This window comes from Bradysia coprophila (genome assembly GCF_014529535.1).
Source record: "Bradysia coprophila strain Holo2 chromosome IV unlocalized genomic scaffold, BU_Bcop_v1 contig_106, whole genome shotgun sequence".
NCBI lineage: Eukaryota > Metazoa > Arthropoda > Insecta > Diptera > Sciaridae > Bradysia > Bradysia coprophila.
Window position 1 is genome coordinate 2,319,466 of NW_023503372.1, and position 26,821 is coordinate 2,346,286.

The 26,821-nt window shown below is 35.2% G+C and overlaps 2 protein-coding genes across 7 annotated transcripts in view; one reads left to right on the top strand and one right to left on the bottom strand.

Moving 5' to 3' along the window:
* The first annotated feature begins 660 nt into the window (after nt 1-660).
* The window catches only part of LOC119070830 (cytohesin-1), a 29,586-nt gene continuing 3,425 nt past the window's right edge, over nt 661-26,821 (top strand). The window contains exons 1-5 of one of the 6 annotated variants that reach the window (XM_037175337.1): nt 661-855; nt 4,289-4,362; nt 16,489-16,621; nt 18,715-18,813; nt 21,219-21,318. In XM_037175337.1, coding sequence (XP_037031232.1) covers nt 777-855; nt 4,289-4,362; nt 16,489-16,621; nt 18,715-18,813; nt 21,219-21,318 — 485 coding nt within the window. In that variant the 5' untranslated portion in view covers nt 661-776. Of the gene's footprint in view, nt 856-4,288; nt 4,363-6,556; nt 6,997-11,800; nt 12,570-16,488; nt 16,622-18,714; nt 18,814-21,218; nt 21,319-26,821 lie in introns of those variants that run through there. The other 5 variants (XM_037175332.1, XM_037175333.1, XM_037175334.1 and 2 more) reach the window with 5 other exon arrangements.
* Nucleotides 22,998-26,309, bottom strand: LOC119070827 (beta-galactosidase-1-like protein). The gene is made up of 10 exons (XM_037175329.1): nt 26,069-26,309; nt 25,502-25,822; nt 25,271-25,429; nt 25,143-25,212; nt 24,590-24,860; nt 24,459-24,532; nt 24,332-24,400; nt 23,764-24,263; nt 23,456-23,707; nt 22,998-23,399 (listed from the first exon to the last, which is right to left on the bottom strand). The coding sequence occupies exons 1-10, from the start codon at nt 26,129-26,131 to the stop codon at nt 23,097-23,099; spliced, it is 2,082 nt and encodes a 693-aa protein (XP_037031224.1). The 5' UTR covers nt 26,132-26,309; the 3' UTR covers nt 22,998-23,096.

Consider the following 26,821-nt stretch of genomic DNA (forward strand, 5'->3'; position numbering starts at 1 on the left):
TATCTACTTTCATTGAAATTGTCAACATTTCTTTTTCAACCGCCATTGTAAGTTGTACTTGACAAGAAGTTGTTCAATAAAATTTTGCGCTTAGCCTGATCAAGGAAAGAGGAAATTTTAAAAAAATGTTGCCTCGTTCAGAATCCTACACAGTGAGCCTACACAGCACTGTTCAACTGTGATTTTACATCAGCCTACAAATATTTTCTATGTTCATGCTAGAAGAAGTGAATTCTACCATACCGAGGAATAGTCATATTTGCAATTGAATTTGAAACGAATAATATTTCCTCTATACGGGACTATGCCGCTTACATTTAAATATTAAAATTGTATAATCTTTACGCTCTCATCACAGCATATTGTTGATTCTGCAGTTACCGACACTAGAGGTCTGCAATCAGAGAAAACCTATAAGCCAACAATAAATACATCCGAAAGAATGAACCAGATTAGTCTGTGTTGTAACTTTAGTGAAGGTATTTCCCATTCTTAATTTATTAAACCAACGCACTCTAAAAATTCTCCTTAGTAAACACCATCAATACAACCAGATCAATAAAAAATTCAAATATTTACCACTGTTTTCTTTCTACATCGACAAAAATAAAAGCGGATCCAGACTCCTCTCTCTCGTCTCTCTCTCTCTGCGTCGCGACCACTGACATTTGTACATCGATATAGGTAGTTAAAAATGTCTACTTGGCAATGATATTGTTGTGATCCTCTTCAATTCTAAAAAAGTTGTAATTTTTCATAAAAACTCAATTGAAAGAATGTTTAGCATGACGGAGAATAGTTCGTTTGCAACTATTTCAACGATAACATCAAATAACGACGCATTTTCGCTGCCTGGTGAGTGAAATTTCGGTGAAACAAAAGAGCCAACCCAGTTTCACTCATTTTTTGTTTATACATTTACTATATAAATCGACGACGACGTCATTAATCGAATCGAATTTACTATTGTGTGCTGCGAACATATATTTATTTATGGACATTGGATGTAAACCATTTAAATTACAGTGATTGTGATCCTTTCATTCAAGAAAAAAAAAAGTTTCGATTTAATCACCAACTACCGTGTTTCATGTTTTAATTTGTGGTCGTCGATTTGATGTGTTTAATTACGACACCAATTTACATTCACCTATATATAATAACAGAAACCATGTTTATCTTAAAGCTTGTGTGTGATGCATAGTCTCTCAATGATATTGTTGGGTGTTTTGTAAATATATTTCTGTTGATTCTTTATGTACTCACGAGTGGTTCAGTGAATTTTCTTATTCAAAGATCCCTTTTTATGTCGCGATAAAACCAGTCTTTTAATTGCTCTGAAAGGCGCTCCTATTATTTGGGTTCACTCTGTATACAATCGATTGTGTTTTGCTCAATGACTAATCTATATACACATAAATGCAAATTGATTTTGCACATCGAGTTCTTTCAAAATTCTGATATTTTTTTGTCCATTTGACGACCTTTGATCAATTACGAATGGAATATCCAGTACGACCCTTATTGAGTGATTTTGTGGGAAATGTTGAGAAGCAATGGTATGAGTCATTGGTTATTGCTTTATTCTAAAAATTCTCATAATCAGTATAGTCGATGCTCATCAGACAAATATTCCTATAATTAGTTCTGGTAATTTTTTTATTTTCGATAAAAAGGGCACTGTTCTGTAACGGAACTGAAGAGTTGATTTTTCGAACCATTTTATTAATAAAATTTAATTTTATGTGTGACCTCGATTCCAATTATATCTAACTTCTACATTGAATTTTACAGTACGAGTACTGCTTTTCAATAGTGCCCTACCTTTACATTTATGTCATTATCTCATAGACAGCGAAACAGTCTGTATAAATAAGTATTATGGATTTCGTGTGCTTTTACTTTAATCGAACAATACTAGTTATCAAATTTGTTTTAGCAAAACGTTTTTTTTTTAATTGAAATTATCTCTACAATCTACACAAGTCGTCATGGTCAGACGACCTTAACAGCAGTCTTATCACTATATCATTACACGTTCTCTATCAATAATAATCAAATCTTGCTGACGATCTCTGGCATTAAGGGCAAATTATAGCGTTTTCAGTCGAGATGCACTTAGGTTGAGGATGTGGTGATTCAATGATTCAATTCAGAACAGATTTGTTTCTTTTCACTTAATTTAATGAGCTTGCGGTTTTCTTTCAATAAAATGTTTAAAACTAGCAACAATACCTGTAACGATGTCGTCGTTTAATAAGTGGAAAGCTGAGTTGAAGCCAGACTGGACTTCGACTCTAGCCACAATATTGGGAATTTACCGATAAAATATTTGCTAAAACGTTTTGTAAATTCATTAAATTGGTAAATTTCAATAAATTAAATTTTCAACCTCCAATTAAGACTCTAATCCAGTAGGGGTTTCTCGGGTGTTTTAATTTACGTTGACCTGAACCGGATTTCAACCTGAACTTGGATTAAAACTTCAGGCCTGACCCGAACTTGAGCTGACCCTGAAATTTTCGATTTTCGGTTCAACCCGAACTAAACCCGAACTTCTACTTTCGGATCTGAGCTGAACCTGAAATTTTCAGGATGCATCAGGTTGGGTTCGGATAACCCGGATTTTTACACCAGAAATCACAACTTTTCACGAAAAGTTTTGGGTTAGCCAAACACAACAAACCTGATCAGGTTAGAGTAACCCAACAAACCTGATCAGGTTAGAGTCGGTTCAAACCCGAATGATTACTTGCAATGCATCTTGTTTTGGATTCTTTCAGTTCATTCAGAATCTATTTCCAATAATCATAATATGTCCTTCCTGAGACATTATCCTCTCTATTGACGGAGTGTCTCTGTTGACATCTGTTTAGATAACATTTTCAAAACTATTGTGCATCTTGAACCTTGGCTATATGTATCTGAAGGAACTTTTTTAAGTTGGAAAGGAAAAATTTTCATGAGAAAACCAACATCGTTTACTGAAAATTCGTGAACGTTCAATAAATCTTTCTGCAACGTAGCGATGTAATGTAATTTACTACGTTCTAGCTCTGTTCAAAGTTCACAGCACAGTATAGCATAATGAATGAGGCGTTTCAATGCTACAGGATGGCTATATCATCTGCTATCGACAGAGTGACGTCAACAATAAGCGGAGAAGCTTTAATATAGTTTTGTATTACGACATGTATGTCAACGCTTAGTAATATTTGACGAGTGGGAAGTTTGTAATCCGCACCGAAAACAGGTGCTACAATACAATCCCACTTAGTCAAAAAATGAAAATCCAGATTATTACGCCACCCCACAAGAATGAAAAATATTCATCGATGTCATCAGGTAATGAATCATTTCAGTGGGTGGTTGCAATTAAAGGACTTTACTCACTAAGCCCCCGGGAAGCGAGTCATTGTTTCATTGCAATGAGCGTTTAAAGTCACTTCCCCTGGGCTTAGAGAGAAGAATAACTACGCAACTGTTTGTTACTTTTTATTTTGCCAAATGTGGCGAGTGCAGCTCGAGCCGAAGACGAGGGATGCAAGCACACAAGGACGGAATATACTATTTTATTGTGTACGCCCTTTGTTTTCCCCTCAAAATTATTCAACTAGGATGTGTAAGCGAAAACTATTCTTCTGTGATGTGTCAAACACGTCATTCCCCTATTTTTTATCTCAGTTTTCGCCTACAGGATAAAATGTCTTTCTGACAAGCCTCGATGTTCCCCTTAAATGACAGTAATATATATTTCAACCGCAGAAATACTTAAATGAAAAGCAACAGTTACAGTTATAGTTACAGTAGTAAGTGTATGTCCCAATGTTCAGTCCATACTCTTTGGTTGTATCGTAAATTTTCCTCAATTGCTTGGAATATACAAAGAAAAATGGTATAAAGTGACAATGTGCATAAGAAATTGCAGCAGTTAAATATCAACTCACTCGACTGTTCGTTAATTTACCTAATTTATGAAGCCACGAGTGAGGCCGAAATAATCTATTTTACAATTTAATAATTTGAAATTCCAACCTTGTCTGGGGTAACAAAGAATTTTATTTGAATTTAAATTTAATTCTGAATTCTAAAATACTTAGAACGAAAAAATACTAATTCTCCCATGTTGTAATTTCGCTATTTTTTTTGCGAACAATTCGGTTGAACAACAATAAACAAAAAAAAACATTTGTTTATCCATTCCCACGCTGATGACCCGCTAGTATATATAAATGTGAGTCAGCTACTGCACGATGATTTAATTCATTTTGTTCTACACATTTTTCAGACTTATCCCCGGAGCAACAAAAACGATTATTAGAGATACGAAAGAAGAAACATGAACTATTGTTAGAAATACAGGTGAGTGAATTGTTTATTATACGCTTTTATTTCATGTGATTACGACTGATGGGTCTGGATTGTTTTATTTTGCACGAAAAACGCGAAACCGCTGAAAACAAACCATGAATCAATCGTGTTTTATCAAGACAACGAATTTTGTAACAAGGCGATTATTGTATTCGCTAATACATGAAAAATTGTTTAAAAAGTTAGTCTGATAAGATGATAAGCAAATGGGAAAATTTTTGGCTTTCATAGACAATTAAAAATAAAAAACAATTTGGGCTACCAAGTGTTATGCTATGGGTTATAGGTCTTAAAGGTTATAACGTGCGATAATGATATATCAGAAGACAGCTGAACATTTATCAACAAGTAATATTTGTCAAATATATGGCGGTAATTCGATAGAATTCCGAAAGTTTTTGCGTCCGAACACGTCAATACACTGTAATATTATGAGTAATTGATTGTGAAATGCCAAACGGTTTTTAAGATAAGAAATCGTAAATGACGTAGACTGAATGGAATACGTCCACACACGAACAACAAACTGTGAGATCTTTCCACGATACCACCTAAAGGAAAATTTCAGAACCATCGTTTCGTTTCCAAAATATTTCTTAGAATAATTGGCTGTGAGTCAGAGCCTAGAACGTTTAATTTCGAAATTGTTTATGATAACACAAGGCAACACAGATACTGTGCACGGATAGTGTCATTGTGCGTTAAATGGACCTCGGTGCCCTGAATACGAAACACGCATCCGTTGGTCCCAACCCAAAAAAAAATTCAAAAGTAATAGGAACGCGACAGTCATTTGTGCAGCGGGTATCTAGGGTGTAGTGAGTTCAAATAGCGACCACAGAGGTCTTCACTTACTATCGTTAGTACATACAATATCGAAGGAAGACAAAAGTACTCATGAATGCCTACACCTACATTCCGATGGACCGATGGAGTGGTTATTTGACCCCATGGCACCCAAGAAACATGCTGCACCAATAACTTTCCCGTTCCCATTGCTTTTTAATTATTTTTTTGGTGAGGCGGCTCCAGAGGAACCACAGACGTCATTGGGAGGAGGAGGAGCTGCTGAGGAGCAGACATGTGCAAATGAGAGTTATAGATTTAAGCGGACTTTCGGACGCATACAAGAAACGTCAAGTGGATAAATTTTGTACGACCTGAAATTGAACAGTCCCGAGCCATTTAAAAAGCTCTTTACATAACCCATTGCTGTTTTGGATTTCTTCACAATTTGTTTCACTACGGTGAAGTTATATCCCACGGACATCGTAAACTAAACATAAAAGTTCGCGACACACTTTCCGTTTCCCGAAAGGTTAAAAGACCAAGTATATTCGCTTAGCTGGATCGATATGTCGCGAATACATATTCAAAATTTGCAAGTCTCTTTCCTGGTATGTCGAAGCACTTTTGGCAAATTTCCATACCCATTTACCCATTAAAGGAATTAGGTTAACTTCATGTAACACTACATGTTCTTTATACACGCACGCATCAACTTCAATTTATCTTCGCTTCCTTTTTATTTCTAACGTCAGTTATAGTTTGAACAACGGTGTTGTTGTTGGTGTTACGAAGAAATTACTATTGATCGACAACATTATTTAACAGAGAGTCATACATTCGTTCCATATAATTTTATGTTACAATAAAATTTATTAATTTCCCTCATTTTCCCTGGTGTGTCTGTATCGACATGACAAACACAATAAAACATTATTTTTTTTCGCAACAAGTGACGAAAAGTTGGACTTTCCGTTGCATTTATTGCGAAAAACGTTGTATACAACTCGATGATAAATGCTTTTTTAGGCACACGATGTGTATTGTCACACTCGGCCTACGGCCTCGAGTGATAATCTTCACACCTAGTGCCTAAAAAAGCATTTATCACTCGGTTGTATAAATAACTATTTCGCGATCTTATAGTGTACAATTTGTTCAATTCATTTGTATGTAATGCCGCAGTACTATTTTTTTACGTTCGTATATCAAAAGTTTTTCGTATTGAATTTTGCTACGCACGACTTATAGATATACCCATATGCATGAAAACGCTAACCGTATGTTTGGTGTTATAAACACAGAAAACACACCACACACTGACTGTGTTGATGTATTGTGTGTAGTATAAGACACTTGCGATAATAATATTTCGCCTTTGGAATTCAAATTTTATACGTTCACAGTCATTTGAGAGCGAGTCTACGAGAAGGTTGTTGAACGTGTATTTTCGTAGTTTTTCCTTTAAGACCGTGTAGTGTAGACGTAATAAATTCGGTACAAACATTTATCGTCGTGTCGCTGAAACGTTTGTTTTAAAAGACATTATTGGATTATTTTGGATTATATTGTTTTTCGGAAGTTTCTTTTCGGACACAATGCGTAGAGTGTAGATTGCTGTGCGTTGGAACGTTATGTAATTGTGTGTAAGACAAATAAGAAACGGACATTTAAATGACTGAATAAATTACTTACCATTGGTCGTGTGTATGCGAAAAGAAAAATAAAGAAAATCAACCAAAATAAATATTTGTGCTTTGTGATGCTTTGACCATCGGTGTGGCAATAAATCATTTATTTTTCTTCCGAAAAAAAAACTCAAACGAAAGGTGTCCCCACGTAAATAACAGCAAAATATTTTGAGAAGAATTTGCCGTCGAAAAAATTTTTAAATTACAAAATTTTCAGGATTACGATCCGAATACTACTCTGCTGAGAATATTCAATTATGATTCATTTTCGTTTTGTGGTTGTGTGAACCAACATAACATTGATGTGTGCAAATTCATTGTTATCAGCGAGACCATTTGATGTCTACCACATATATAATGTAAACAAGTGATCACGTCATTCATAAGAATAGTTATATCCATAATTTTGTTTAGATAGAACAGCATTTAGCGTCATAACGCAATGTTGACTGGGTGCCGCATAAAAAAAACAACACAATATCCAATTGCCTGTCGCCAATTGCATGACTTTATTATTTTATGCGGTCTCAAGAGATTTTAATTACACAAAAGCGGACGGTTCATATACGGACAATAATTCTATTTTTGCAATTAGTCATTGACCTCTGAACACCTGAAAAACACGACACAATTGCAGTCGGTCGTAAAGGCATTTGCAATTATAAAGGTCTTTTGTTTAGTATAATGAATGTGTACATTAATGAAACGAAATTAATTTTCGGAATTTTAATTTTTCGTTAATGTCGTTCTCTGTTTGTAAAACAATCATTAGAACCGTTTCAGTCCCTTTCATTATATTATGGTTTATCGTGAAAGTTTTCTCGTATAAATCGACGTATTTTTAGAGTTAATTTGAATAGGCTCAATAAAAGTGCTAAAATTAGTAACACTTAAGCCACTCAAACTCTTCTGTAGTGAATTTTACTTGATTCCACATTATTAGCTTTGTTGTTGTTGTTTGTTTTCGTTTTCTTTTTTAAAAAGTCGTATAGACGATTTTAAGTTATGTTTACGAATTCTCCGGGAATAGTTACAATAGTTTTCTCGTTTAATTGAATTTCGTTTGAACAAATGGACACAGTAATGGGTCTGGCGTGTTCTATTCCATTTTACATTCTTGTGTATTTATAGAGGTTCGGAACTATATTTCGTAATTGTTGTGGAATAAGTTGTGAATTGAACGCTTTGTTAGCCTTTCAGTAACTTTCAATTGCTTTGGTTTCATTGTGTAGCCACAATTTAGCCCTTATGATACAGTTAAACATCCTTATAGTAATGGACTTTGTTATGATGTTTGGCTAATTCGAAACTATGAAAATGAATTTCGGATCGTGTGCCGTTTGTTGCTGCAGATTCGTTTTCTTCTTCTTCTCCTACTTCTTCTTGTTCTTCTCCTCCTTCTGGTTCTTCTCCGCCTTCTTCTGGTTCTTCTCCACCTTCTTCTCCTTCTTATTATTTTTACATCCTTTATATCCACTAATGGATGTAGTCTTTATACCCAAGATGCAAGGATTAGGCCATTTATATAGATATTGCTTGCTAGATATTGGCTCTTTTCCGATCCAATGCCAGTCGTTTTCATGATGTTTCTGCGATTCGTTTAATATCATTTGTTCGTACGATAGCGACATAATTGCCGTTTCTTTAGAATGCGACAGCCTCCGGATATGTGCCAGTATTTGGAGTATCGTTCTTACATTGAAAGATAATTTTTTTTGAATGAAAGAACTATTTTTATCCGGCAACTGGTTCATGTTCGGAGTGGTTCCGCTATCCTACTCTGCGGAATTATTTTCTTCCATTTTGAAGCGATGGAAAGTCTTCCCTTGACAAAAACCCCGATAGACCACACCTTGACCGAAAATATTATTTTACCAACCACAGAAAACAGAACCACATTGCAACTTTAAAAGAAACTGTACGACTGTACGTTGATCACCCTGTTGCGTATTATTTTTCAATTATTTGTTCTTGAATCTACCATTTAGCAACTTTATACACCTAAACCTCTGACAGGTTTCAATTCTAGCGAGATTTTCATTTAAAAGAATACAAATTCTGAACGAATATATCTTCATGCAAAAACGACGACAGAGATAATCGACGGAGTGATTTAGTATTATTTCCACTGATATCAAGCAAACGGCAGCCGCAAAATTGGCGGTGATAGAAGTAATGTATCATACGAAAGGTGTATGATAATGGCCTCATATGTCTCAATCAAATAATAAATCGGTGACAATATTACTTTAATGTTCTAAAAAAAGACTTCGCTTTTGTAGAGAAACTCAATACCAAATTCATTAAAATATAAATAGCCATCTTGTGTGTATACCTAATGAATTTGTCTTCGTGACTGGCCATATAGCTACCTCTTCGATGCGTCCATTAAACTCATTCGCATATATTGCTATATTGTGTGTCCATAAATAGTCCAATATAAAGCACAAAGACAAAAGGGTTAATTGCAGACCGCTTTCCACAAATATGCGTTCCTGATATGGCTATTAAACATGACAGATATATTCAGAATGGCGCGGCGGTGTGTAACTGTGTGTACGTATCATAAATAAATAAGTTGAAAAAACACAGGCAATACAAATATCCTGCCCCGTCAACCCTTTTCATTGAAAATGAATTTTTATTTTTAAATTACACCGGCACGTAACGTAATCCGAAGCGTGTGCGTGGACGTGTAATTATATGTTGAGAACCCTCGATTAATGTTTAAAATAATTCTCCATGTTTTTTAGTCGGTGAATGGTTTATGTTAATTGCATTTGATTCCAATATGCAAATCTAATTAGAATTTTTTCTGAGCGTTTTCTTTTTCCCGATGGGTTGTTTCGTAAGAGCGACCGGCAACAATATTTACCTATATTCAATTTTGTGTTGGTTGATTCTAAGTATTTTATGAAAATTTTAGGAAATGCGATAAAGATGGGATCACGTTCCAACCATAAAATCGTAATATCACTCTGACTTACCGCAAAAAGACTCCGCTGAAATCGATAAAATGTTTTCATCATTCCACACCCACTAATGAAGAATTTCCCTTCGATCCGTTCTTAATGGATACCTTCCTTACATTTTAGAGGATTGTTGGCTGTGGGGGCTGTGATTAACAAATTAGAGCAATTACCATTAATTTTCAGCAACATCAACGATAAATTCCTTGAAAATTCTTCCACCTACACACAAAAAACTATTGCTAAAAAATGTGTTGTGCGAAAAATCTCAATCGAAAGTCTACGGACGCAATACAATGCCTATAAGCACTTGATCCTTTTTACAAGAGTGCTAAATCTACTTTCACTTTCTCCGTTATTTATCTGTATAAACACACCGAAATACAATTATTTCGTAACAATTACGTGCCGTCGTTTCGATAGGAAATAGGAACACATTCACTGTTACATAAATCATATCATATGACCGGGAATTTCTCGTGTTAAAAAGCATTTTATTATCTTTTGTTCTGATGGCTTACACGAAGGAAATTTGAGTTGGGGAAAATTTGTGATATTCAGTTAATAATAAAAAAAACACCAAGCCAATTTATTCTCTGACACTGGCAGGGATAAGAGGTAAAAAAAACAAGGAAATTATGCTGGAATTCAGGTTTTTGATGTAAATAGGCCAGCTTTTAAATCAAAATTTCGTATGAATCAGGCCTCCCACTCTAAAAATGTTTCTTTTAAGGGATTGTGAACATAAAGATGAACATTTTTGACATGTATCTCGTTTAATATTTGGACGACAAAATTTCTAGTTCATTTTTAGCACGTCACAAGACACAAACCTAATGTTTCGGCAGAGCTTTCGACTGAAAATTTGTTTTACCGGCGGAGTGTCCACAAGCAAAAAATATAAAAATCCTAATTGAATGTGTTAACGTTTTCGAAATCGGAAAGCCAATCTTCATATTATAGTCATTAAATTAGCTCCCACGTCGTCTTAATCTATTACTTCATCAACACAGTATTTCCCAGTTTTGTTATACAAAATCTATTACTTCAATATTTTTATCATACGTTCCGCTTTTAAGAGAACACTAGCAAGAGCCCGTTTCTTATTTATGTTGACGTTGTCGATAGCAGATGACTAGCCGTTTTTTTTTACAGTCACTTACAACAGTTTCTCAGGTTTTTGATCTTTGTAAGAAAAGAATGAAGTTTAATGAAGTGCTTTTAAAAATGTTCTTCACACAACGCCCTAAGGGTCTGTTCGAGCCAGTCCAGTTCTGGGTTAACTGTAACAAGAGACACAAATGAGTGTCGATTCGAATATTAATCAGTACCCAGTTTTGTGGGATTCCTGTTCGAAAGACATCCTGCCTAAAAGCATATAATAACATTTCAGTTCATTTAGTGAATCGTGAATTGGCGATTTTTTTTGGCTATCAATGTTTTATCATCATTTAGAGTGAATGTTTAACTTTCGATTGATGATTATCATAATACATTATTGATTTGCTTATATTTATAGCATTAAGAGCATTAAGTCCATGTAGAAAAATGACTATTGGATATTAAAGTAGAATCGGAAATCTATCTCTCATTAAAATGATGATGAATTATCGGCAAACTTTCTTTTCATTGGGTTAATGCTAATGTATTTTCCTAATGCGAAAAAAGCGAATCGTTTTATTATCACAAGATGTCGTAAACAAGTTTTTTTTTTGTTGTTGTGTGTCTGTTAATTAACGAAAAAAATATGATTTAATGAACCGATCGTCTAACACAAAGACTATATAGGAACACGATTATCCCAAGGACTGAAGACTTGTTTTTTGTGTTACGAAAATATGTGTGCGACATCAACAACATCTTACTTTTATATATATGGCCAAAATTTACGAAAATTATTTTTTTTTACAAGAAAAAAATGTTTTTATGTCCACTGATGAAATGTCAAGGTGCAACGAATTAAAATTTGTTTATTTGCTTTAGCCAATTTTAAAGGAATTGAATAATCCACAAAATCGTTTGTTGGAAACGTAAACGTTTACATAATATGTGCAAAAACAGTTAAAAAATAATGAACTCAACTCCCGAGCAAAAACCAAGTTCCAGTTGGTTTTCATCACTGCGCCGTCAAGCCAAACCAAAACCACCCAAAAACAATGGCAAAGAAATGCAAAAAAGCTGTCTCGAACTGTCAACCATAGCGAAAGACAATACAGCCGGAAGTGATCCGTTGAAAATCCGACGAAATCAGATATTTTCACGCCATTACGAATGTCCAAATGCCACAATTAGCAAAACTATCGAAATCGATCATGTTAAACAGATCTCGGAATGTGATAGAAATGGTGACGATGGAAAAAGTAACAATGAGAGAAGTCGCAATGGTTCGACGGGTGAATATAAAGTTACTACAACTACCACCACAAAGGTGATTCAGACGACTGTTATAACAAAGCAAAGCCATCGGGTCGGATTGGTGTTTAATGATAGTGGTGAATTGATAAGTAACCTGGATAGTTTACGCAATTTAAATAGCAACACAAAGTTTAATCAATTAGTCAGTGCGTGTAATAATAACAATAACAATAGTGCTAAGTCGAGTATATTGGACGATGACTTTGATTTCATCGATGATGTTAGTCAGAGCGGTAGTGAGAGCCATATCAGTCGAATGCATTCGAAAACCAAGTGCTCTACTTGCCATAATCAAATTAAGTCGAAATCTGATTGGAATCTTAGTGTGAATAAGAAGGTAAACGATCAATAATTAGCCGTACTTTTAATTGAAATCATTTTTCATTGCTCATTGCCATACAGTCATATAAAGTAACAAAACATTAACAATGGAAAGATTCGCTTGTAACTAAATCGGTCAACGTATCCATCATGTGAGAGAAAAAAAGGTTGCGTTGCGGTTAGGCGTTTTATTATCTACAAAATGTTTTAACGACATTTCCTCTCGGCTAATAAAAACAAAGTCGAACAAATGTTACGAAAAATTTATCTCCGTTGTTGAGTATATGCTTTTTAATTGTTTCTAAAATTTACAGCCCAACAGAACAATAATCATTTAGTACAGAAAACATGTAAAACGATTTATGTTTTTGCTGCTATTCACTTCACAAACGGAAAATGTGTGCTTGATATAACATTCGGTTGACTCAATTAAAAATATGCTAATCAAGTCAACAATATAAAACCGTTTAGTCACATTCAGCAACGATATCACAGCAATACATTATTGAACGACGCGTTAAAATTACAACCGAAATGACTAGTACATTATTCAGCGCTAATGTGATTTTATCATTCGAATTTCGAATTAGAATTCACTTCATCCTTACTCCTCACAATTCTGTGAATTTTAAATTGATATGGCAATGCTTTTCATGTCTTTGATTACATATGTATATACGTAGTGTCTTTGATCTCATTACGAAAAATTTAATAACTAAATTGAAGCTTTTTATCGGCGGCAGCCAACAATGTGGAGCAGTGCCAATTGCTTTAATATAATAAGCTACTTGGCGCGCTACAATTAGTCACTGGCCATGATTCACATAATTTTATAAGAATTGAATTGTAAATCAAGACTAATTGAACTTAAAAGAACATTAGGTATGTACTTTCTCAAATGCGTTTTGATCGACAATCTGGGCACAGTATATTGGGTGGCGTTAATCAATTTTGTACTCATTTTTTACTAAGCAGTAGCTGTGTTGGTTGATATATAAATGCAGCAAAGGAACGTATTACATTAGCGAATTATAAGAAAAATTGAATTTTATTTAATTAGTTCCGGTTTTTTGATATTTTAAAACAAAAAAAACATCGTCTGCCCATTCGTAACGTAGCAAAAGGATCGACAGTTCATTTTTCAAATAATTCCCGAATGTGACATGTCCTTTTTCTGCATGTAACAATTTATTTAGTAAACTTGTAATTTATTTGGAATTGCCTCAGCCCAATCATAATTCGTCTAAAGAAATTACAATGAATTAAAGACGTTGATGTGAATTAGCAGAATGGCCACATGTTTTCTCGAAAACGCTTTTCGTCGAAAAAATTATTATTAGAATTTGTATTGTTAGTTGCGAAGTTGAGAAAATGATTTTTATCTTACATGTAGACTGTGGATATGAGTCAAGTTTTCTTAATTAATTTACTGTTTCGTTAATTTACTGTTAGATATCTAAGGCAGTAGAGATAAGAGATTTTGACTGACTAAATATTTTTTTAGTCTGATAATTACCAAAGGTCTGTAACCATGGCTCAAGGTTTGATCATTCTTAATTTTTGACCTCAATCTATTAAGATTGGCACCAAGTAAAAATTTCTTCCTTACAAATTTGAAACATCAAAACAACAAAACGATTTTTTGAACTAGAGATCTTACCTAAGTGTGGGAGCCAACCTCCCGTAGTTAGTCGTGTTGTACGCAAATATTGAAGTCAGTTGTTTGTGCTCCATTAACCAGAGGTTAAACCACTAACCTGGTTAGCTTAGCGTAATCTAGGAGGTATATGGGTGGGATGATCGCTCATGGGCAGTAATAATGTTGTAACAGTGGTAAATTTAGAAGATTTTTTTTTATAATATCGAAGAATTTCATGAATTACGGGATTTCTCGAAAAAGTTGATAATTCTGGAAATTTTAAAATTTGGAGCATTTTCAACAATTTTTTTGAATATCCAAGAATCAATTTTACGAAAATAGGCTCTGGCTACATGCTACAATGAACCTTCGTTGACTTACTAGTGCATTAATTCTCAGTCAATTACTAACTAACCTAAAATGAAAACACCATTCAAACAACCGAGACTCGAACTTCTTATCTCGTCATAGTTTTCGTTGCGTGCTGTGTTGATATCGCGGAAATTGTTGCAAATATAAATAAAGCTGCTGCTGTAGATATTTTTAGACCCGTACGAAGTACTGGGGTCTTATAGGTTTACGCATACGTTTGTAACACGTCGAATTGGACTCCCTGAGCAAGGGGAAACCTATTGTGGTTGTTCAGAGATGCCAAATCAGCAAGAAAAAAAATGTCCGTCCGTCCGTCCGTCCGTCTGTCTGTCTGTCTGCACGATAACTTGAGTAAAACGCATTCGATTTTGAAAATTCTTTTTTTTTCCCGTTTGGTAATGTCAAAAGACAGGCTAAGTTCGAAGATGAGTGATTTTGGATCGACCCCTCCTGAGCTGGGGCCCAATAAGTGCTTTACGGTTTTTCGAAGATATCTCCGGACATTCAAACGCTATACTCGTACATGATACATCGAATGAAAGATATTTACAATACCGATCGACAAAAAAAAAATTATGGAAATCGGATGACCGACTTGTGAGTTAGACCCCTTGGTGTGAAACAGGCACAGGGCGGCAAGCAGTTTTTGCTTGTAGGTCGGCCACATTTCAGCATATTTCGTCTGTTTTAGCTTTATTGCTTTATTGACCGTACCAATCAGGGAAAAAAAAGTTTTTGAAATTATGTTCTCCGGAGCGTGAGCTAGGTCTCTTGGAGTGAGCTCTTATCTGGCTACTCGGCCGTACAGTGAACGTGGAGTATTTTGTCAATATCTCGAGTAAATTTTGACCGAATTTCATGATTTTTTTTTGTTTGAAAGGTATTAACGAATGTAAAGCGTCGGTACTATTTTCGGTTTCCTAACAAAATGGCTGCCGGCGGCCATATTGGATTTTATTAAAAGTGATATAAAGTGGGAAAAATTATGCTTAGAGAGTTTCTGTTAACATGGAAATAATGTGTTAAGTGTGAGGGGTTTCAGGGATTCCATATATGGACATCTATATATACCTATATACAGCTATATTGAGCTATATACAGGCATATAGAGCTTTATAATAGCATATTCCTCTGTGAAATGTTTATTTACAGTGAAATATAGGTGAATATAGCGGTATATAGCTGTTTAAATAGGAATTTATGAAATTTGACTTCGTACGGGGCTGTCTATATTGCCTCCGGCAATTTAATTGTATATGATAACAAGGCAAAGAGTGGATAATGTAAGTGATTTAAAAGGAAGAATAGTTTTTCAGCAGAGAAGAAAATGAAGTAAGAGAAATGAAGAGTTTCACATTAAAGGCTTTTGATACGAATAGGTGTTTCGTGCGGGTCGGCGTTAGCTATGTTTAAGTAAACAAATGTGCAACCTTATCGTCTGAAACCTTGTATACAACACGTTATGTAAAGGGTGATTAAGACACATGAAGCATTGCTGAACTCACGTTTCACACGTAGTGCGTCAACAAAACGCTTTACACAAATGGTAGTTACTATTTTTGAGGAAGATCTCATAGTGTAATATAAGTTACCATCCTGTCATATTGTAAATATTCTTGTATGAAACTCGTCTAATGTTATTCGTGTTATCGCTGTATGACCAATAAAAAACCAAAATAAACAAACAAAAAACGCAAAGCTCTGAAATTAAATTATTCCGACTAACATCTTTATCCCAACTGTATCGTCATTAATGCCGAATATGTTTACATTGAAAGAAATCATTTTCGATCGGTCTATAAATAATCTTTTGCTTTCGAAATTCAAACTCAATTTGAACAGTTTGTTTAAAGCTTACGTTCACGTTCCTTGATTTATTCAAGAGCAAATTAATTTAACAAATTTTTATCTTCTCATCTTTCAGCAAATCAAAGACGAATTATGTGAAGTTGTTGCGGATATGGAAGGACTAGATTCGCAAGAGGACTGCAAGCATTCCAACAAAGATAAACAAATGTCAATAGGACGGAAAAAATTCAATATGGATCCAAAGAAAGGTGAGTTCAATGTTAATGATTCATTTGTTGATTGTGTGCGTTCAGTATACAAAAACCCACGACTTGTTTGTGACCATATTGGTTTCTCAGAATTTCTTTAGCCGTCAGACAATATTTTGATGGTGAATTTTGAAGAAATTGACAAAAAAATATACAGACTGCTAATCGTCTGTTATCGACAGCGAGAACAACAAAAATATGCATCGAGGTCCATCTAATGATGTCTGAGCTTACATAGCAAAATATTTAAATATTTGTGTCAATCCATTAAAATTATGTAGAACAAGGACGCCGATTTACGAGTAGCATTAGTGTCTGAGCTAGACCCGAAAGGCTTGACAAACTCGCAAATTATAATGACAACACACTTGCCTTCTGTTAAAATTAACAGTTGATGGCTTGACTTTCTTTTGAAAAACAAACTTGATTGCTAACAAACTAAAAATTAATACGACGACGTCCCATAAACTACGTCCGCTCGGTGGTTTATAATGAAACATCAAAATTTTTAATTTGCAATTCGTTTACCACATACGATATAGCTATCAACTAAAACTGTACACCGAAATGTTATCAAATGAATATGATTTAAGTCGTCGTCGTCGCGCATGCATTCAAATGAAGATATTCAAACCACTTAATAAAAGCTGGTTAGAGTTGCATATGCGAAAACAACAATTGTATTGTAACCGACAATGCACTATGATATCATTTGACGCTCGTTTCACTTACACGAGTTCTTACATTGATCGCACATATATGCGAAACAACGCAAATGTTTAAAGAAATGAAATTGTTATTCCTTTAACTGCATTCTTCAATAAACGACCTCTGCTGACATGGAGGTCAATTGGGTTACCATATACCTGGCGAAATATAAATTAAATTCTTTTTCGGTATATCATCGTGCCGGTTTATTGAATGTATCGCAATTTTATTTCGGTTTCAGCAAAGCTACATACAACAATGGATTCCTGTTTTTTTAAACGAAAACTTTATTGATATTTCCGAAAATAAACTTTCAGAACAAATTTTTGCGCTTTGCCTATTTACATTTTGATAGCACTAAAGTCGCGGCATTAAATATACATTTAATTACAACAATTTTTGAACGTTGCCTGTGTGCGAACTATTTGAATTTTAAAAATGTTTTACAAAGAAACATCACAAGGGACCCGTACGAATGGTGCATGCAAGCTAGTTGTCCGTAAAAAATATTTAAATTATTCAAAAGTATTTAAATTAATCCCTATGCTCCTTTATCCCATTAAAATTGCATACAGTAATTCAGAGACTCCAGTTTATAGCTCAATATACCCTTATATAGCTCAATATAGCTCAATATACCCGTATATAGCTCAATATAGCTATATATAACTTAATATAGCGGTATATAGCTGTATATAGATTAATATAGCTGTATACAGCTGTATACAGCTCAATATAGCTATATATAGCTATTAACAGGGGTACAGATGTCGATAAATGGTATGAAACACAGACAGCACTTATTCAATCACTCTGCTCTTGACAGCAACTCTCTAAGTATTACCAATTTGTAAAAAATGCTCCTCTACATAGTTCACACCAAGGGCTTTAATTCACGAGTCGGTCATATCCGATTTCTATAAACTTCGAATTGGTAAACACTTTTCATTTGACGTGGCATTTACAAGTTAGCATTCAAATGTTTTCTGAAAACCCTAAGACACTTAGGCGAACCAAGCTCAGGAAGAGCCTATCCAAATATGACCATCTTAGAACTTAGGCTTTAGTTGACATTACTAAACAGGAAAAAGAAGAATTTTCAAAATTGGTTTACTTAAGTTACAGTGTTCACAGTCAGACAGACAGACTTTTTTTTGCTGACCAACTATGACTATAAGACCTACGTTCTTCGTACAGGTCTAAAAATTACGTCGTAGATCCACCAACTTTAAGTTGTTTTACATGCTAAAATGTTTCGCTTTCGCCTGATCGAAGTCAGTGAACTTTATTTTTATCAATTTACATTTTTATATTTATCTTTACTTGGTCAAACATGTACGTGTAAATTTTCAACGAAAACAAAAAAAAATATTTTTCTGTTTCAGGTATAGAATATTTGTGCGAAAACCATCAGCTCCAAATGAACGCCAAAGATATTGCACACTTTTTGTACAAAGGCGAAGGCTTAAACAAAACGGCTATCGGTGAGTGTCTTTTTTTTCAACAAAATGTACATTTTATTCAATAATAATTTATAATATGCAAAGTCCGGTTACTTTTTCTCTTTCGCGTTTCGTTTTTGTTTTACATGATTTAGAAAACTCTTAATTTTTATAATTGAATTCAAATTGTGGGTATAAGCTGTGGATCAATATGTCTCCAACACGACAAACGACATCAGTCGCTTATGAAATGAGTTTTTTTTCCTGTACACTTTTTCAGCATTACAATAACGATATTTAATTTCCGTTCGGAATTGCATGCTGAAAGCGCGATAGCACCCAGAAAATTTATTACTTCAGTCATCAAGGAATTTTTAATTTTTCTTTTCGCTTCTGCAAAATTTATTTGCTCTTTAAATTTAGAAATTTGTTTCTCAACAACCGTTTGTTGAGCCAACCGGCTTTTATGAAAATTCATTTGGGTGGATAATGGAATTTTTTTTTAAATTAAAATGGCATTCATTGGTGTATACACGCATTGAATTGCATGACGTTATTACAATTAACGTGTCTATCCTTACCCGAAATTCAATTAAGCGTAACGGAACGAAAGTAAATGTGGCTGCTATATATTGTAAGCCACCATTTCTTCACATAACAATGAAAGGAAAAGCGTTTAACACAAATTTTGAACGACATTCCCAGCAGGGAATCCTCTATCGATTTTATGCCAGATGTTGTCACGATGAAGATGTGCGAAATTTAAAGACAAAAAATTTGCTTGGGAATCATTGCTTGTTCTAACAAATTGTATTCCGGCCCGCCAGCTATAAATGCTAACAATTTCACGACACATAACTTAATAAAATGTCGAACGAACCAATGTCGTAGGCTCAACGTTTTCAGTCGGTTAAAGTTTAGTTCACTGGCACAACTTAAAATTGGTTAATTAGATGAGGGAACGGCGATGATTAACTGGATTTTTGTATTTTGAATCATTACATTCGGTAGTTTCGTAAGTTCACACGCTGTACCCAGGCCCAGACTGGCCGGTGGACATATTGTCCATTCGGGCGATTCGCGATTCCGGAGCCAATCAAGGACTGTACCATACTTTTCAGTTTTGTAAATTTATTGATATTGAACACAACAAACAATTATTGAACGGTTTCTGACCAGTATTTTGGAATACTTATGTTAGTGAGTAGTTTTGCCCTAGAGCAGCTCCTACGGCAGTGGTAAGTTCAACCGTACATTAAATTCTCGTATCATGAAGCTTTTGGGTATAGTTTTATTCTATCGTAAAAGTAAATACGAATTTTTGCAGGTGTTCACAAAGACATTTTTTGTAGAATTCCAAAGCGGTAACGAAACACTTGAGGAACTATTTCTCAGTCACTCACTGGCTGAACTAAATTCCTTTTCAATTAAAAATATTTCACAAAATTTTTACTTTGAGTCAGCTCTGGAATTGCAGACATGTTTGAAACGCAATTGATGTAACAACAAAACATGAAACATAAAATAGATTAGGGGGCTAAGAACTGATGTGAATCGAAGGAAAATTAATGAAGCAATTAATTGATTTCTCAATCATTTTATTCGAAATATTAAAAATAATTGTTTGATGCCAGCAACAATTATGTTAATAAGAAACGTGTTCTTGATGCACACATCTGCCACTCAAATTTAGAGTCCGTGTCGTCGGCATGATGTTCAGCTTAAAACATACGTAATTTTTCCCATTCTAATTTTGGCCATTTCTTTTAGCTTATAACTGCGACTAATTAATGTTCGTCGTACGTATTTTTGTTTGCACTCGATGTACTGAGTATTGACCATTCATGAGAATATATTTTTTTTCTTGCCATAAATGAAACTAAGTTTCGTTACCATTGGATTGGAACTATCGTCTTCATTGATTTAATGACGAAATCTGTTAAAAATATACCCACGAGTTCGGTATATCGAATTTAATTTCACATTTTGATTACAAACGACAACAAACCAATTTCCAACGGCAATAAATCTTTATATAGAATCCATATCACAAATTAGCTTCTTTTTACAGCCAAAATGTGCGTTACCACAAGGAATGTAGAAAAATATGTCGGGCGTTTTCGGTATCGTCTGAGGGGTATATGGTGTTTTCTTTGTGGTTAAATTAAAGAAAAAAAAGCTTCGACTATGAAGACGATTTCCTTTGGATGTTTGCCAAAATTCGATTAAAATTTTATCGTTCAATTTGCGACATGACATGACATTGTCGATATCATTTTATACGGAATAAATTCTGAATAAAAACCATTCGCGTTGCACAATAAAAAGTAAAATTCCAACAATCATTGATCGGAAAACCGCAAAATCTCACATAAAACCGGACCCCAAGACATCGAATTATCGAATTACATTCAATTAATACCTCATTTCTATTATGTATATTGCAGGCGATTACCTGGGAGAAAAGAATGATTTCAACGAACAAGTTTTAAAAGCATTTGTGGACCTGCATGATTTCACCAATCTGATTCTCGTACAAGCATTAAGGTGAGTGAACAAAAAAAAACATAAAAATTCTTGGTGTATTTCAATGTATCAGATGTATGCATTTGCATTGGTACAATGACCTTCACATGCCTTATATGTGGCACTCTTATTCGCAAGTGATAATCATAATTCAGGTGCATAGCCTCACAGTTCATAATAATGTCAACCGAACACGGATAAAACTGTAGTTGTTAGCATAACGTTCTGAACACGCAATATGAAGAAACCTTACAATTTTCCTTTTGAACTGCTTCTAAACACTCATGTCGACATATCTTGACGTTCATTCCAAGAACAATGTAATAAGCTAAGTACTTATGTGTATACACGAGATTTTCAAAAGGATAAATTCGTTGAAACAAAATATTGAAAAATTATGTCAAGTGAGTCTTGAAAGCAAAAGCATTTACAACGAAGGAATTATAACAACCATTCAATGCAAATAATCTTATTCGTTTCACATGAGTACAACATTACGATACGGTAACGTTGACATCGCATTTACATCGCATTTGAAGCGAGTTACATGAATTGGAATCGCAGTGCCGCCTTTTCCATATGGGCCAAATGTGCAAATGCCCGTGGCTCCCGAAGTGGAGCAGAAGAACATGGCGCCCGAGGTCCTTAAAAAAAATTTAGCTTTACTAAATTGGCGCCTATTTTTCCAATTGCCCAATGGCGCCCAAAAGCTAAAAGCGGCACTGTTGGAATGAAATTGTGGATCTAAAATTTCACTACTATGGAAGAGAAAGAGTGTTTTGGAAAAGGTATTATTGGAATTAGTCTGACGTTGATCTGGATCTTATTGGTCATTGCAGGATATTTTCAAATGAATCTTAAATGCACAGATAGCAACCATATTATCAGTATAAACATCGAATCTATTACTTCGTTTGATGTAGGCATTTTCTGACCTTGTCATCGACATGTTCATTGAAAATCTTCTACTTCATTAGTTTTAACACACACTCTGCTATATAGAAGAATACATTAGCCAGAAGACGTCGCTTATTTATTGACGTCGCTGTATATAACAGCTGACAAAATCGTCAATTACTGTCGGTCATCAGGTTCAGTAGAATTAAAGATCAAAACAGGGCAAGTTTTCTGGAATCTGTTCCGATTATCGGAGACATCATTTGACCTGAAACTGAAGAACTGTAGAACAATTTCAGGTTATCTGTTGTTGACTGTTGACTGTTGTTGACTTTCCTCGGAATTTGGAATTCAATTCGCATCTGGTACTTCGGAATCATTAAATTTTTAACATTACAGATAGCTTCTTTGAACTGCACCAACAGAAACATTGTTTCGTCAGTTTCAAATTTGTTACACATGAAAGCATGTGTGGTACCCCTGAATGCAAGCAATTGTGCTGAACAACAATTTTTCAGTGGCTTTTCGGAACTCGTCTTATTCCTTCAAAAACATACATCCCTGCATCCACAGTTATAATTTTTACTTCAATTTGTGACTGTAAATTCTTTATCACCACACAAGCTGTCAGTTGAATTCAGTCGGTGGCTTTACCCATGTATGTTTATTAAAACAGAAAATTTTAATGGAACATTCAACTCCTTCATATTCAGATGGTTCATTGTATTATGTACGTAAGATGAAGTGGCATATGAGCTTTCAACGGGTGAATTCTTGAATATGGAACACATCAGTAAAGTGGGTCAAGTAGGTAGAAGGCTTTTGAGAGCAAAATGTATTTCATAATTGACTCGAAACTCTAAAATATTTCACATCTCAATGTGGCATCCACTTCCCGCATTTTAGTAGTTTTTGAACAAGACGAATGCTATCAAAAGAACGACTAAATGCGGAAATGATGCCACGATAAGCGAATTGTTGATTCCATTGTTTCCTCCAATATTTCCATCAGGCGAACCATCCAATATCGATTCGTTCAGGAATCGCACGTAGTTATTGTTTCTGGGCGACAGTCTCTCCAATTCTATCATCACGATTTCGTTCGTTCCTCCCTGCAAGATGTCACCGGGAACGTACATTGTTATTTGTGGGCCGACCGATGGCCAATATCTTCCCAGATTGAAACCATTTATGTAAAGAATTCCCTGTGGATATTTAGCGATCAGCTTAGTCAAACACTTCTAGCGATCAATTCCTTTACCTTTCCCCAACCGGAAACGTCCAAATAAGTGTCGTAGATTTCATCGGCTGTCACTTGGAATTCGGCATGGAATATAATCGGCCCTTCGGTAAACATTCCCTTTGTGCTTATGCGAACATTCTCTACAGTTGTATCCTTTATGAAGTTGTCTATGTGAGAGTAAGTGGTGAGAGGAAAACCGGTCATAGTCCATCGAAGTAGTTCTAGTGGCACCCCGCTTCTCTGAGCAATTGTTACCGAACCTAAGATTCCCTGTCACGAATTAAAAATGGTAAACTGAATCGTATATGTGACGTGGCTGTATTTACTTTGAAGTCGTCCGTAACGTTATAATTGATGCGTCCCTGGTTCTCAACTAAAATTTGTAATGTACTGCCTAGACCAGGATGCAGTGACAACGAACGGACGTCATTTTCCCGGGACAAACATCCGACATACTCTTGGTCGACATAGACCAGAGCCCGATCGTGTAATGCCTCAACCACCAGCTCAGTTGGATCCAATTCCAAAGTCGGCAGTTCGGTTTCGTACAGCACGAATCCAGAAAATTGGTCCAACACTTCGAACGAAAGTGGTCGTTGAGATGTCACTGTTTTGTTCTGTCCATTCACATCTTTTCCCAGATGACTCTTTCCTTTCGCAGATATCAAATATCCTTTTGGATGCAGTTGTATTGAAGGGAGTACCATTTTTGGTGCTCTTGTAACTGTCTCCGGTGTTATGTTGAAGAATTGCGTAATTACTGCCTGGTACTTTTGATACTTCGATCCATACTCATTTGGATCACCAGCCTCGTCCATAACAGCATCTGTTGATCGATTTAGTTTTGTTACGTGAACGTACTAGTAATACGGAAAGACAGGTGAAGACAATTACCGTAGTCATATGATGTTATGTCAGCAGTGTATTCTCCTTGATATCCTCCAACCAGTGGTCCATTCGCACCTGAAATTTGATTATTTGTGAATATTTCCATCAAGGAACCACGTCAATAAAACACTACCCGCCGTAAACCCGAAGTTAGTTCCGCCAAAGAACATGTAGATATTGACACTAGCCCCCATCTCAAGCATTTTCCTACAATAAATTTAATCGTGATTGCGAAAGTCGTGTCACACATACTCATGCTTTTACTTAATCACATTTGCACCTCGTTCCCCGTCACGTCTTTGGTTCTTATCATGCCAATGAGTCAACCAGCCCGGATAAAATTCCGAATTGACGAGCGGTCCAGTCGGTTGTATTTCACGTAACTTCGCCCACACACTGTCCATTTCATTTTCGCCCACCTCAATTCCAAAATCAGTCGTCGCGAAAACCTCATCCGCCGTGCCGCATCTCATTTGACCGGGTGTGGTCGGAATGTCGACGGTAAACAGAAGGGCCTTGCTTTGTACATATTTCTCTGCATAAAACACAAATTCATCAAATTCATTTGAAGCTATTAAAACCGGTCGCTCTCTTGTACACTCTGTGTACTTTTTAGACAGCAATTTATCTCTATCACTGTTCATCGATTATTTGACCATAGTGTCATTATCTTCAATTACCGCTATAAATCAATAAGGCGTCAATCATTCAATAAGAAATTTCTGTGTGTGTTATGGGTCAGTTAAAAATACAACGAAACGGAAGCATTCAACGCTGAGTTAAAGTAAATTATTGATAAAATTTGCAATTGACCTACCGGTCTCATCGCGCAGCCAATTCATATAGACCCTGTCACATGCGTAATACGACGAATACTCGTTTTCAACCTAATCAAAACCGGAAATTAATTTGTCGATTCGAAACAATAAATGTTGCTTCTCTGACCTGCACCATGATTATGGGTCCTCCATTTTCATACATGTACGGTGTCAATTGTGGCATCAAATTTGCATACCAAATTGCCACTTCTTTGACATAATCGGCATCTATAGTTCTAACTTTTATGTTCGGATATTTAGTGAACAACCAATACGGCAGGCCACCCTGGTATAAAACGATACCAAAAAGAATGTGAAACGAATCGATTACAACAAAATTTTCTTAAATTTCAATTACATTATCTCGTTCAGCGCAGATGTAAGGACCTGGTCGTAAAATTACTAAACATCCTTCAGCCGCAGCAATATCCAAAAATTGAGTTAAATTGGCCATTCCACTGAAATCGTACACTCCGTCCTGGGGATTGTGTAAAGCCCATTCCACGTACGTGTCTAGAACATTAAGTCCTGTCTGTTTCATCGTTCGAATCCGAGCTGGCCATACTTCTGGCACGGTACGAAAGTAATGAAATGAACCGGACACATATTGAAAATCTTGACCGTCCAACAGAAATTTGTTGTTTTGATGGTCGATGCGGAATGTTCTTTGTTGCTGGGACTAATAAAAAATTTACAAATTTACATAAATGACGGTCATAATTCAATCGTATCGACTGGATTTATTGCTACAATGAGTTGGTGTTAGTGAACGTAATGAGCTTTGTATCACGTGCAATAAGCACCAGGTAAATTTACAAAAAATGAGATCATGAAGTGGAACTATCTTGTTTGACGATTAGTTCAAAGAAATATTTTTGCATTAGGTGACGCAATTTCACGATATTTATTAACTACGATTACCAACCGATACGCAAATTAAGCTCGTTCCGATTATGAAAATGGTTAAAGCGTAAATGTTTAGCGTCATATTTGGCCACAGATTGTATTAACCCACACGAACACGACGCGAAAAACTTATTTACTTTTGTGATCGGAACACGGCGACACACTTTTGTTTAACGAAACAAAGTCATATACGTATAATGTTGTATCTATAACTCTCTCGACGACACTGACTGAATTCAGTAAGGTGCTTGAATTGAATATTTTTACGAATGATTTTTTTTTTGATGGCCACTTCACCCGAACCAATTCAGGTATCTTTAGATTATGTTAAACTCGATACTGCATACGTGCTCAATTGGATTGATGTAATAAACACTATCAATTAATCGACAGTGTTGTCGTTAACAAGGGAAACATACATAGATTGCAATGCAGATCAAGACATGGTCAAGACATGACTCATCTTAGAATGTGTAAAATTGTAACAAAGAACCATGTTTTTTCTCTGTTGGATGGTCAGTCATTGATGCAGTTAAACTGTATTGCAATATTTTCTCAGTTCTTGCTTTTCCATGTCTCAATCTGCATTATTTTAACAAAATAGTTATTAAATCTGCTACTTCTATCGTTTAAAGACTGAAAATCTTTTACTTCATTTGTTTTAACATTAATTTCACTATTTATAAGACTACACATGTCAGAGCTTTTCGTGCTTTAGTGACGTCATTGTCAGTAATGGATGAATACCAGCTTTTATAGTGTACTGATATGA